Source organism: Gorilla gorilla, chromosome 3, assembly GCF_029281585.2.
Source record: "Gorilla gorilla gorilla isolate KB3781 chromosome 3, NHGRI_mGorGor1-v2.1_pri, whole genome shotgun sequence".
Taxonomy (NCBI): Eukaryota; Metazoa; Chordata; class Mammalia; order Primates; family Hominidae; genus Gorilla; species Gorilla gorilla.
The window spans coordinates 189,148,394-189,162,553 of record NC_073227.2 but is presented as its reverse complement, the minus strand read 5'-3'; the positions used below and the strand labels follow the sequence as shown (position 1 = coordinate 189,162,553).

The 14,160-nt window shown below is 37.7% G+C and overlaps 1 protein-coding gene across 5 annotated transcripts in view; it reads left to right on the top strand.

Annotated features, from left to right (window-relative positions):
* DDX60 (DExD/H-box helicase 60) overlaps nt 1-6,558 on the top strand; it is a 110,508-nt gene extending 103,950 nt beyond the window's left edge. For all 5 annotated transcript variants that reach the window (XM_055385763.2, XM_031010494.3, XM_055385761.2 and 2 more), the window contains 3 exons: nt 965-1,116; nt 2,129-2,191; nt 5,820-6,558. In XM_055385763.2, the coding sequence (XP_055241738.2) occupies nt 965-1,116; nt 2,129-2,191; nt 5,820-5,919 (315 nt within the window). In that variant the 3' untranslated portion in view covers nt 5,920-6,558. The remainder of the gene's footprint in view (nt 1-964; nt 1,117-2,128; nt 2,192-5,819) is intronic.
* Nucleotides 6,559-14,160: the final 7,602 nt, after the last annotated feature.

Sequence of the window (14,160 nt, the reverse complement as noted above, 5' to 3'; positions counted from 1 at the left end):
GCAATTTATAATTTGCATCACTGATCTGCATATAGTACATGGAGTCAACTTATTATTCATAGATATTTATGTATGAATTTGCTTAGTTGTTAAAATTTATTTGTAACTTCCAAAAAAAAAGTAGCTGTGCCAATTTACACTCATAATAACAGTATGCTAGAGTTCTATTGATCCTTTACAGTACAGTTTGCAAAAAATGAGCAGACATGGGAAAACTATTCGCCGCCTTCTTTTTGTTTTCCTTCTTCCTCCTTTTTATTCAGGTAATTGCATTCCCAAGATTGTTAGAGTTGTTCAATTGAATTCTTTTCTTGTGATGTATAATCCTCTAGCTCATTGATATTCTGTTTACAAGTAAATTCCTTTCACCAATAAGGAGAATGAAATGGTGTTAGGTTTTCTTTCCTAGTGAGTGTTTCTATATTCTAGTGGATGGATGGTTGAAAGTGCCATTGGTATTTTGTGGAGGCAATAATCTTCGTGGGGTGGAGCTGAGCCACTCTCCACTCTTGCTTAGGATGGTGCTACCACAATGTGTGGCTAAGGCACCCTCTTCCTTCACAGCGAAGAATGGGCTTTAAAAATGGTAACTAAAGGATGTATCTACAAAGCACCACATAAGTAAACTATCGCAAGAACAAAAAACCAAACACCGCATATTCTCACTCATAGGTGGGAATTGAACAATGAGATCACATGGACACAGGAAGGGGAATATCACACTCTGGGGACTGTGGTGGGGTGGGGGAAGGGGGGAGGGATAGCACTGGGAGATATACCTAATGCTAGATGACGAGTTAGTGAGTGCAGCGCACCAGCATGGCACAGGTATACATATGTAATTAACCTGCACAATGTGCACATGTACCCTAAAACTTAAAGTATAATAAAAAAAAAAAAGAAAAGAAATTATCAACTTTCTTTATACATAAATAATACATTAAGAATAATCGTATTTTTTCAGGTTACTCTAGGCACAATCGGTGTCAATCGCTCTCAGGCTCCAGTGCTGTTGTCACAGAAATTTGATAACCGAGGAAGGAAAATGTCGCTTAATGCCTATGCACTGGATTTCTACAAACATGGTTCCTTGATAGGATTAGTCCAGGATAACAGGTATGTCCTCTCTGTCTGTCTCTGTTTCTCTGTCCTCCCATCTCCGTCTCTAATGAATTAATTTAATGAATTTTAAGGAAGAAACCTCATTACAGTTTCAAGTGCAGGTTAAATCATACTAAACATACTAGATTGGTTTTTTTTTAGAGACTAATGGCAAGAGAGAATAACAATTCGGTATTATTTTTCTTTGTGGTTTTCCAGCAAAATCTTGGCACTTAGCCCAGCTCACATGACATCATGCTGTGCTCTAACGATATAAATATTTGCACATGCTCATAGATATATTTGTATTTATTACTCTCCTGTTTATTCATTATTAGTTATTTTAAAACTGAATAACAAATAATGGCATGCTCTCCAGTATTTGAGAAGAGTAGATAGAGGACTGAGTACATGACAATTGTTTTAGTTCTGTGGCAGGAAAAACATTTTCAAAAATAGTAGCCGGGGTAAACACTGTTGGATTTATCCAGGATGAAGAAATTGACTTGGGCACTGAGCACATAGATTTGGGGAGGGGCATTCTGTCACATCAAAGCAGGAAACCAATTTTGTTTTTTACATAAAATGTTGAGCAGTCCTTATAGAATGAAGGTATTAAAATATCTGACACTCTTCAAAGATGTTGAGCACTGTTTTGAAAAAAAGTGACTCATTGTGAATAAAGCAGCTGTGACATTAGTAAATGATACAACTGTTTCTTCCCTTTTGAGTCTCTAGTTCCAATTTACCCTCCTGAGCTTTATTTTCCTGTTTTGGTTATCTCCTGAGATGGCCAGCCTCCTATTTTTATTGCTTATCTATGATTGTGAAATTTCAACTCTTGAATTCATAATCACCATTGCCATAGGTTAGATCAATATCTAGGAGTCTGTGGCAGAAATAATTTTTGGAAAGAGATCTTGACAGACAAAAGCAACCTGTTACTGATAAATTCAGCATTTAAATATAAAATAGGATGTTCTTTAATGTTTTGTATTATTAATTCTCAAAATGTTGTTTTCTTTAGGATGAATGAAGGAGATGCTTATTATTTGTTGAAGGATTTTGCACTCACCATTAAATCTATCAGGTGTGTTATATATTTAAATATTGATTTTAGATTTTTTAAGAATTTATTTATAATTTGAAAAATGTTGAGCTGTTACTATAAGCCAGGTACATGAAGGTGCCATTAAGCTTCTTCTGTGCTATGCGTTTCAACTCCCCAAAGGCTCTGCAGAATGTCTGTTCAACGTGTTGTATTATTTCTATAACAGAATTAATTCCAATGTCTAGTTGAGATGAAGTTTCATCCAGACTAGAGTCTCAGCCCCAGGCATCATGCACTGACAGGCAGCAATATTCAAAAGCTTCATTGACTCCTAGATCCTGGTATTCTCAATTACCACAAGCAGTGTATGTCAATGACATGGGACATGATATTTCAGAGGGCTCCTTAGGGTTCCATCCGGTCTCTAGTTTATATTCACTTACATACTTTGAATTTTGTGTTTTCTCTGATGTTTTCTCCAGGCTCCGTCTGACTCTGATCTTTCATATTGGCCTCCTATTTTCACCTTTAACAAAACCTAGTGGGGTCCCAAGCAACACCAAACTTTATGTGGGTACCCCATTCTTAGGCTTCATTGACCATCTACTGTTGCTTAGTTGCATGTCCATCTTTCTTTTCCTTTTCTTTTTTTTTTTGAGACAGAATTTTGCCCTTGTTGCCCAGGCTGGAGTGCAATGGTATGATCTCGGCTCACTGCAACCTCTGCCTCCTGGGTTCAAGCAATTCTTCTGCCTCAGTCTCCTGAGTAGCTGGGATTATAGGCATGTGTCACCATGCCCGGCTAATATTGTATTTTTAGTAGCGAGGGGGTTTCTCCATGTTGGTTAGTGTGGTCTCGAACTCCTGACCTCAGGTGATCCGCCTGCCTTGCCCTCCCAAAGTGCTGGGGTTACAGGCATTAGCTGCCGCTCCTGGCCTAAATGTCCATCTTTCTAAAGCCTTCAATCTGCATGCAACTCAATACTTCATAGGTGTTGCTTTGTCCTATCCCTTTTTATATATTTAATTTGCCACAACTCTCTCCATTATTAGGTTCTTGCTAATCAATTCTCTTTTTATATCTTGGATCTGAGCAGAATCGGCCTGTTTGGACTTTTAATAACAGAGTAAAACTTTTGGGAGCAGAAGGAAACTGCTTTGTCCACTTGGAATATCTCTAGATGGGGTATTCCTTGAGTGGCTCATAGTTACTGAAGTTATTATCTCCAGAGCAGCCCAAGAAACTCCACAGACTTGGAAGCTGTCTCAAAAGCCTGGGCAAGGAAATCAATCAATCAATCAATCATTCACACATTCATCCAAGAAGTATTGAAGCATTGTTGGTATGAGACACACTTCCTAAGCATTTGAGCTATAAAGGTTCATAATTTTTTTTTTTTTTTTTGGAGACGGAGAGTCACGCTCTGTCACCCAGGCTGGAGTGGAGTGTTGCGATCTCGGCTCACTGCAACCTCACCTCCCAGGTTCAAGCAATTCTCCTGCCTAAGCCTCCCAAGTAGCTGGGACTACAGGTGTATACCACCATGCCTGGCTAATTTTTTTTTTTTTCGGTATTTTAGTACAGATGGGATTTCACCATGCTGCCCAGGCTGGTCTCAAAATTCCTGAGCTCAGGCAATCCACCCGCCTTGGCCTCCCAAAGTGCTAGGATTACAGGCAAGAACCACTGCGCCTGGCCAAAGGATCGTTAAATTGATATACCTGCTTTAAAAAAATTCTTACATGTGTAGTGAAAGAAGCTGACTTATAGACCTTACAAACATGGTCAGAGCTATGATGGCAGATAAGGGAATGACTAATGCGACTTGCATTCAAAGAAAGAGTCTCAAATGAGGTAATTTTTTGACTAAGCCTTAAATTATGGGGAAGAAGAAATAGTATTTTCAAAGTACAGAAATGAGAAAGGGCCTGATGTGTCAGGGATAGACTCCAAGCTCACTATGTCAACATGGAGATTATGGGCATTTGACAGAGATGGGGGAAGATGCTGGGTTGTTGTAAGAGACTTTAAATGGAATTTGGATCTATATCAGGAAAGGTCTTTATGTTAACATTAAGAAGTTTGGGCTTCATCTTTTGAGCAATGTGTAGACAGTGCATAAGCATGAGGGGAGCATGAGCATGCGGATTATATATGTGGCAGAAATGTGTAGGTGCAAAGGCTGTAACAGTCATGCAGGTGAAAATGAGTGAAGGTCTGAATTAAGGGAATTGAAATATGATGCAGAAGAGTGATCAGAAAAATATTTACGAAGTAAAATTCAAGAAATTGGTAAAAAAATTTATGCAGTTGGTAAAGATGACCAAAGTTCCTATTTTTGTTAAGGATGTATAGGAAACAAGGATGAGCATGACATTTGGGGATGAGAATGAAAAATAGTGAGCTAGAATTTATACACATCACATTATATCTGGGAGATATCAATCAGGAGGAAATGTTCAGTAGTCACAATGATAAGTCTGTAACTCAGAAGGAAATTTGGTGTTGTAGAGACAGAACTGATCAATTTTTGTGGTAGGTCAGTGATGACACTAGAAAATAACTGGAACTCTAGTGGAAACAAGGTAGGGGCAAATAATAAAAGGCTGATAAGATGTCAGATCATGACAGTTTTCAGCCCTTGATCAGTCCAGCTGTACTGTTCATTCTTGGATTTCTTCTCTCCTTTTTTGTTACCTGTACATTAGTTTCTTAATGCTGCTGCAACAAATTACCACAAACCTAGTGGCTTAAACCAACACAAATTTATTATTTTACAATTCTGGAGGTCAGAAGTCCAAAATGTGTCTTCTTGGGCTCAATCCAGTTGTCAGCAGGGCTGCATTTCTTTGTAAAGGCTCTTAAGGGACAATCTACTTTTATTGCCTTTTCCAACTTTTAGAGGCTGCCGGCATTCCTTGGCTTGTGGCTCCCTTTCATCTCCAAAGCCAGCAATGGTTCGTAGACTCACACTACATCATTCTGACTCTCTCCTGCCTCACTCTTCCACTTACAGGGACCTTTGAGATTACACTGAACCTGCCCAGATAATCCAGGATTATTTTCCTATCTCAAGGTCAGCTGATTCGCAACTTTAATTCGCACTGCAGCCATAATTCATTCCCCTTTGCCATGTAACCTGACCTATTCATCGGTTTCTGGGGAATATATGATGTGGACATCTTTGCAGGGCCATTATTCTGCTTACCATATCTTGTTGTCCTTATCTTTTTACACATCTAGGTAAAGAAAGCAATATTTTCCTCTTCGTAGATGTAGCTGCCTGTGGGTTTCAGTATACACTGGACACAGTAGCATAAATAACACAAAATGACTCCACAAGAGATACATAGAGGAAAGAAAAGGAATTTGCGTTGCACTTTTGAAGGGAGAAGGGATCAAGTTATGTGGAATTTGATGGCTTTTCAGACTCTCTTGGTAATAGTCATGGAGAAGAATTGCATGGGGTTGTTTTGTTATCTTTTCTTAAATTTTTTATACAAGATTTTTTAGGAGAAATATGTTTCTTATCATTATTCCTCATATTTTGCTAACATAATTTCATCATCTGATGGGATTTCCTTACTTCTGCCTAACCAAGGAAAGCCTTTCTTATAATATTCAATCTCACTAAAGTGGATCCTATATTTTTTTCCCCATTTCCAGTGTTTCCTTGCGTGAGCTATGTGAAAATGAAGACGACAACGTTGTCTTAGCCTTTGAACAACTGAGTACAACTTTTTGGGAAAAGTTAAACAAAGTCTAAAAACAAAGTCTATGCAAACCACTTAAAAATAATTCCATAGTAGTTTTTCAGGTCACGTTTTTGATTCTTATGCTTCTTGCCAAAAATACATTATGATAAAGTGGAAATACATTACGATGAAGTGGAAAGAGCAAACACTTTGGAATCAAACAGAGTTGCAATCAAACCTGCCATGTTCTATCATGAATACTCACAAATTATTTAGTATACCTGAATCTTGGTTTCTTTTTATAACTGAGTAATAATGGTTACGTCTCAGGTAGTTTGAGGATTGACTAAAAAAATGCGAGAATGTTGTATGTGACTGAATAACAATTTTTACTCTGTGAAGCCAAGGTAAATATAATATTATCAGTAATTTTATCCCCAGTGTCAGTATTTATAAAATGTTTATTAAGGCTAGAAAAAATGAATACAATATCCTGAAGGTGAAATATATTCTCTTCAATTAGCATAAATATGATTTACATAAGTTAGCTATACAGCTATTGAGATAGTACTTTCTAGTAAACTTAAACTACTTTTTAAACATACATTTTATGATGATTTAACAAAAATATAGAGAATGATTTGCTTTATTGTAATTGTATATAAGTGACTGGAAAAGCACAAAGAAATAAAGTGGGTTCGATCTGTTTACCATTGGTCTCATTGTGTTAAATATATGCATCTATCAATCCTCTGGCACAATCTATTCATCATATATATTGTAATTTATATATAAATAATCTTCCCCCTTTACCCTTAGCCTCAGGTCAGAGTTCTAGAATCTATTTTAGATCCTAAACTAAAACATAAAATTTTTTCCTCAGAGTAAAAAGTTTGCTGTCTCCTGCCACCCAGATGTCTTACTGAAAGAGGATCTTTTGTATGCTATTATTTATAAATAGATTACATTGGCTTAGAATAAAACCTGTTTTTCATTTTGTCTGGAGATAGAAGAATATTCTGATTTCTGAGACTAACCCATCATTTCATGTACCATATTATAGGTCTCTCCCTTCTTTGGGCTAATCTCATTTTCATTGCTTAAAATCAGCACTGCAAGAACTCTGGACACCAAGACACTTAGAAACTAAAGTGTTTTGTTTTTTGGGTTGGTAGGCTATTAATTACTGCCTCAATTTCAGAACTTGCTATTAGTCTATTCAGGGATTCAACTTCTTCCTGGTTTAGTCCTGGGAGGGTGTATGTGTCCAGGAATTTATCAAATTCTTCTATATTTTCTAGTTTATTTGCACAGAGGTGTTTATAGTATTCTCTAACGGTAGTTTGTGTTTCTGTGGGATCAGTGGTGATATCCCCTTTATCGTCTTTATTGTATCTATTTGATTCTTCTCTCTTTCCTTCTTTATTAGTAGTCTGGCTAGTGATCTATCTATTTTGTTAATCTTTTCAAGAAAATCAGCTACTGGATTCATTGGTTTTTTTTTTTTTTTTTTTTTTTTTTTTTTTTTTTTTTTTTTGAGACGGAGTCTCGCTGTGTCTCCCAGGCTGGAGTGCAGTGGTGTGATCTTGGCTCACTGCAAGCTCTGCCTCCTGGGTTAACACCATTCTCCTTCCTCAGCCTCCTGAGTAGCTGGGACTACAGGCACCCACCACCACGCCCAGCTAATTTTTTTGTATTTTCAGTACAGACGGGGTTTCACCATGTTAGCCAGGATAGTCTCAATCTCCTGACCTCGTGATCTGCCCTCCTCAGCCTCCCAAAGTCCTGGGATTACAGGCATGAGCCACCGTGCCCAGCCAATTCATTGATTTTTTGAAGGGTTTTTCATGACTCTATCTCTTTCAGTTCTACTCTGTCTGATCTTAGTTATTTCTTGTCTTTGGCTAGCTTTTGAATTTGTTTGCTCTTGCTTTTCTAGTTCTTTTAATTGTGATGTTAGGGTGTCAATTTTAGACCTTTCCCACTTTCTGATGTGGGAATTTAGTACTATAAATTTTCCTGTAAATACTGCTTTAGCTCTGTCCCAGAGATTCTGGTACGTTGTGTCTTTGTTCTCATTGGTTTCAAAGAACTTATTTATTTTGGCCTTAATTTTGTTATTTATCCGGTAGTCATTCAGGAGCAGGTTGTTCAGTTTCCACGTAGTTGTGTGGTTTTAAGTGAGTTTCTTAATCCTGAGTTGTAATTTGATTGCACTATGGTCTGAGAGACTGTTTATTATGATTTCCATTCCTTAACATTTGCTGAGGAGTGTTTTACTTCCAACTATGTGGTTAATTTTAGAATAAGTGCTATGTGGTGCTGAGAAGAATGTATATTCTGTTGATTTGGGGTGGACGGTTCTGTAGATATCTATTAGGTCCACTTGTTCCAGAGCTGAATTCAAGTCCTGAATATCCTTGTTAATTTTCTGTCTCATTGATCTGTCTAATATTGACAGTGGGGTGTTAAAGTCTCCCACTATTATTGTATGGGAGTCTAAGTCTCTTTGTGGGTCTTTGAGAACTTTATGAATCTGGGTGGTCCTCTATTGAGTGCATATATATTTAGGATAGTTAACTCTTCTTGTTCTTCATGTAGAACCAAAAAAGAGCTCCTATATCCAAGACAATCCTAAACAAAACAACAAAAACAAAACAAACAAACAAAATAAAATAGAGCTGGAGGCATCATACTACCTGACTTCAAGCTAAACTACCAGGCTACAGTAACCAAAACAGCATGGTACTGGTACCAAAACAGATACATAGAACAAGGGAACAGAACAGAGTCCTCAGAAATAACACCACACATCTACAACTACCTGACCTTTGACAAACCTGACAAAAATAAGCAATGGGGAAAGGATTCCCTATTTAATAAATGGTGCTGGGAAAACTGGCTAGCTGTATGCAGAAAACTGAAACTGGACCCCTTCCTTACACCTTATACAAAAATTAAGATGGATTAAAGACTTAAATGTAAGACCTAAAACCATAAAAACCCTAGAAGAAAACCTAGGCAATATCGCTCAGGACATAGGCATGGGCAAAGACTTCATGACTAAAACACTAAAAGCAATTGCAACAAAAGCCAAAATTGACATGTCTAATATCAAGAATCTACAAGGAACTTAAACAAATTTACAAGAAAAAACAAACAACCCCATCAAAAAGTGGGCAAAGGATATGAACTGATACTTCCCAAAAGAAGACATTTATGTGGCCAAGAATCATATGAAAAAAACCTCATCATCACTGGTCATTAGAGAAATGCAAATCAAAACCACAATGAGAAGGGACCATCTCATACCAGTTGGAATGGTGATCATTAAAATGTCAGGAAACAACACATGCTGTAGAGGATGTGGAGAAAAAGGAATGCTTTTAGACTGTTGGTGGGAGTGTATATTAGTTCAACCATTATGGAAGACAGTGTGGCAATTCTTCAAGGTTCTAGAACCAGAAATACCATTTGGCCCAGCAATTCCATTCCTGGGGTATATACCCAAAAGATTATAAATCATTCTACTATGAAGACACATGCACACATATGTTTATTGCAGCACTATTCGCAATAGTAAAGACTTGGAACCAACGCAAATGCCAGTAATGATAGACTGGATAAAGAAAATGTGGCCTATATACATCATGAAATACTATACAGCCATAAAAAAGGATGAGTTCATGTCCTTTGTAGGGATATGAATGAAGCTGGAAACCATCATTCTCAGCAAACTATCACAGGAACAGAGAACCAAACACTGCATGTTCTCACTCATAAGTGAGAGTTGAACAATGAGAACACATGGACACAGGGATGGGAACGTCACACACCAGGGCCTGTCAGGGGGTGGGGGGCAAGGTGAGGGAGAGCATTAGGAGAAATAATGTAGATGACGGGTTGATGGATACAGCAAAACACCATGACACATGTATACCTATGTAACAAACCTGGACATTCTGCACATGTATCACAGAACTTAAAGTATAATAATAAAAAAAGAGACTAAAGTGTTTTTCTACTGCCTGTTAATCTGTACTCAAAACAATGGTACACAATGTTAATATATTGTCGTGATGCTTTCCTCCATTTGTAGTTTCATGAGTCTGATTGAGACGTGAAGATTTTTTTTCTCATATTACTGAGCGAATCTGACTTCCTCATTTTTAGGAGGAAACTGAGATATTTTTTACAATCCAGAATCTTCTTAAAGGAGAGGAGTTATACCTAACCACCTTGAGGTGGGTCCAATGGGCAGCTTTATTTTTGATGTTTAGCAACAACTTTAAGGAGTAACCTGCAACAATTTATGAAGAATGAGTTTACATAGGAACTCTAAAAGCATTTTATGTTTTATTTGTGGTAATAAAATGTAATTTTTGTTTTTGAGAAACACATGCAGAGTCCTTGGTGAGATTTGATGGAGAAAAATTATGGTGGCCACAATTCATTCCCATCCTTTTCCCAAGAGGGGAAAAAAATCGTATTGTCATTGGTCCTTTACAAGGTGTCCTGCAATAGTCAATTGTTAAATTATTTATTTTGAGAAATTTGTAGATAGATGTAGTTACAAGAAATAATTCACAAGAGATCTTGTATACCCTTTGCCAAGTTTCTCAAATGGTAACAGCTTGCATAATTATAATGCAATATAATATCAGAACCAGGAAATTAACACTAAATGATCTATTATTTAATAGTGCAGTTTTAGATGCACTCATTTATGTGAATTTAGTTCTATGCAATTTCATTGCATGCATAGGTTTGTATATCCATCACCACAGCCAAGATACAGAAGAGTTCCATCACCATAAGGATGCTTCTCTTTGCCCTTTTAACCACACTCACTTCCCTCTCACTCTCTTCCATACACCCCTTCTCTCTTCCCCATCTGACACCATCCCCTTTTTTAATCTCTGTCAACCACTAGCTGTACTCTATTTCTGTAATTTTGTTATTTCAAGACCTATGTAAATGGAGGTCAGGTGAGGTAGTGCACGCCTGTAATCCCAGCACTCGGAGAGGCCAAGGTGGGCAGATCACCTGAGGTCAGCAGTTCGAGACCAGCCTGGCAAACAAGGTGAAACTCCATCTGTACAAAAAATACCATAAATTAGCCAGGCATGGTGGCTCAGGCCTGTAGTCCCAGCTACTCAGGAGGCTGAGGTGGGAGAATCACTTGAACCCAGGAGGTGGAGGTTGCAGTGAGCCAAGATCATGCCACTGCACTCCAGCCTGGGTGACAGAGCGAGACTGTCTCAAAACAAAACAAAACAGCAACAGCAAACACCTATATAAATGGAATCAAATCATACAATATGTAACCTTTTGAGATATGCTTTTCTCACTTAGCATAATTTCCTTAAGACCGTCCAAATCACTGCTTATATCAATAGTTTATTTCCTCTTTATTAATGAATAGCATTCCATGGTATGGATGTACCATAGTTTGTTCACCTATCAACCCATTAAAGGACACTTAACTTGTTTCTAGTTTTAGGTTATGCTATAAATATTCATGTTCCTTCTGTTTGTTATTCTCCTATTTCTCCTTTCTTGTATTCCTGTGAATTACCTGAACATTTTTAGGCATACTTCTTGATTCACTTATATTGTTTTCGAGTATATCACTATATGTAGTATTCTTAGTGGTTGCTCTAGGTGTTGCAATGTACGTGTCTTTGTTTTCTGTTGCTATAACAGAATATTACAGAATGGATAATTTGTAAAGAACAGAAGTTTATTTGGCTCCTGGTTTTGGAGGCTGAGAAGTCCAAGGGCATGGTGTTGGCATCTGGTGAGGGCCTTCTTGCTACTTTATAATGTGGCAGAGAGCATCATACAGTGAGAGGGCATGAGTATGTTAGCTTAGGTCTCTTTTTATCTGGAGGCTGGAGTGCAGTGGTGTGATCTCAGTTTACTGCAGCCTCCGCCTCCAGGTTCAAGCAATTCTTGTGCCTCAGCCTCCTGAGTAGCTGGGATTACAGGCGTGTGACACCACATCCAGCTAATGTTTGTATTTTTAGTAGAGATGGGGTTTTGCCATGTTGGCCAGGCTGGTCTCAAACCCCTGAGATCAAGTGATCCACCCTCCTCAGCCTCTCAAATTATCTTTTTATCTTCTTATAGTCATCAGTTCCACCATAGGGATCTCACTCAGATGATCTTACCTGATCCTAATTAAATCCCAAAGGCCCCATCTCCAAATATCATCAACATATGAATCTGGGAACTAAGTTTCCAAAACATGAAATTTGGGGGACATGTGGAAACCATAGCAATACACATGTAACTTATCACAGTATACTGGTATCAAAGTTTTTATCACTTTATTTTTATTTAGGTTTTTTTGCCCTCCACACATTTAAAATATAATTTCCTTAAATATTTCCTCCAAAAACATTGAGCACCACTTTAGATAATGTTAAAAATTCCACTTCACCTATCAAATATGATTTAAAAAGCTCATGAGAAGAATATTCTATTATATTTAACTCTATTTCTTTTCCTTTCTGGTTTTCTTCTTTCCTTTCTGAAGTCCTGTGCTTTCTTTTGTATTCATTTTCTTTCTGTTGTATTCATTTTCTTTCTGTTGAGAGAACTTCCTTTACCCACTCATTAAGAATAGGTTTGCTGGTGATAAATTCTCTTCATTTTTTCCCCATGGGACAATGTTTTTATTTCCTCTTTATTCCTAAAGAATATTTTCCCTGGATGTAAAACTTATGATTGAAGCTCCTCTGGCCTTTATGGCTTCAGATTGGCAATTCTTTATTAGTTATGTGTTACTTTTCTCTGTCTGCTTTAAATATTTTTTTTTTCTGACAGATTTCAGAAGTTTAAGATGTTTCTTGGCATTGCTTGCTTTCAAGTCTTACTGGGGGATCACTTAGCATCTTCAATCTGAAGTTGTCTGTCTTTTGTTAAATTTGGGACTTTTCAGCCGTTAATTCTTTGAATACCCTTTCAGATCCACCCTTTTTTCCCTATCCTTCTTTGCCTCCAATGATATGTTAGCTCTTCGGTTTTGTCCTGCAAGTTCCTAAAACTGTTTATTTCTTTTTTCAGTCACTTTATCCCTGTTATTCAGATGGGGTAAATTTTATTGACTTATCCTCAGGTCTACTGACTTTGTTCTATGTCATCTTCCCTCTACTATTAAAGCCATGCAAAAATATTTGAAGAATGATTTTTGCTATTGTATTATATTTTTCCATTCAATAATTTCCACTTGGTTCTTCTTTATAACTTCTATTTCTTTTCACAGATTTTTCCATGTTTCCATTTGTTTCCAGAGAATGTGTTTGCTTGTTGAAACAGTATAATGATAGATGCTTTTAAAGTTCTTTTCAAATAATCCTAACATCAGATTGATCTTGGTATTGGCATCAGTTGATCGTCTTTTCTTATTCAAGTTTTAATTATCTTGATTATTGGTATAATGAGTAATTTTTATTGTATCTTGAACATTTTGGATATTATATGATGAAACACTGAATCATATTTAATATGCTTTTTGAACAGGTCATCTCCTTGGTGAAGTGTAGCCTCACCAGCTTGAGAGCCAGGCAGGTATTAGCTTCCTGCTAGGTCTTGCTGATATCACTATGACAAACGGAGCATAGGCTTATACTGCCTCAATGCAGATAGTGGTGTTGTTGAAGTTTAGCTTCTCCCATACTTCCTCTGAAACATTTCTGGTGTTAGTGGGACAGTGAATTCCCCTGCCTTGTTGCCTTTTAGTGGGGGTGTATACTTAACTCACTACTGGGCCTTGCCGACAACCTGGGAGAATGAAAACAGAGGCGTGGTTCACATTGCTTTGTTGTTTCAGGGTGGGGATGGAAGCTCAACAGCCTGCTTGGCCCTGCTCCCACCAGGAGTATGTATGGAGGAAGAGCTGATTAGTCCTGCTTTGCTACACCTCATTCTTCCTTATTGATGTTGATTGTGAGTGGAAGCTCAGCATTCCACTGCGGACCATCCCAACCCTGGTACACACTGTGAAGTAGGTTCACTGAGTACTGGTTTACCAACTTGTCTTAGTCTGATGAGAAAGAACACACTCATGCACAGCAAACTACATGAGGCAGATTTATAACTCACAGATAGGCAGCAAGGTACAACAGAAGCCTCCGATTCATTGTGAACTAATGCCCCAAGGCTCAGGAAAGCTGGCAAGGAAGATGAAATCTCAACTATTGGGGCCTTACTTGCACCACAGCTGAGGGACCTTAGAAAGCAGCCTGGTTTGGTTTTTATACCCCATAGCAACAGGAGTCACTGGGATAAAGAATTTCAATGCACAG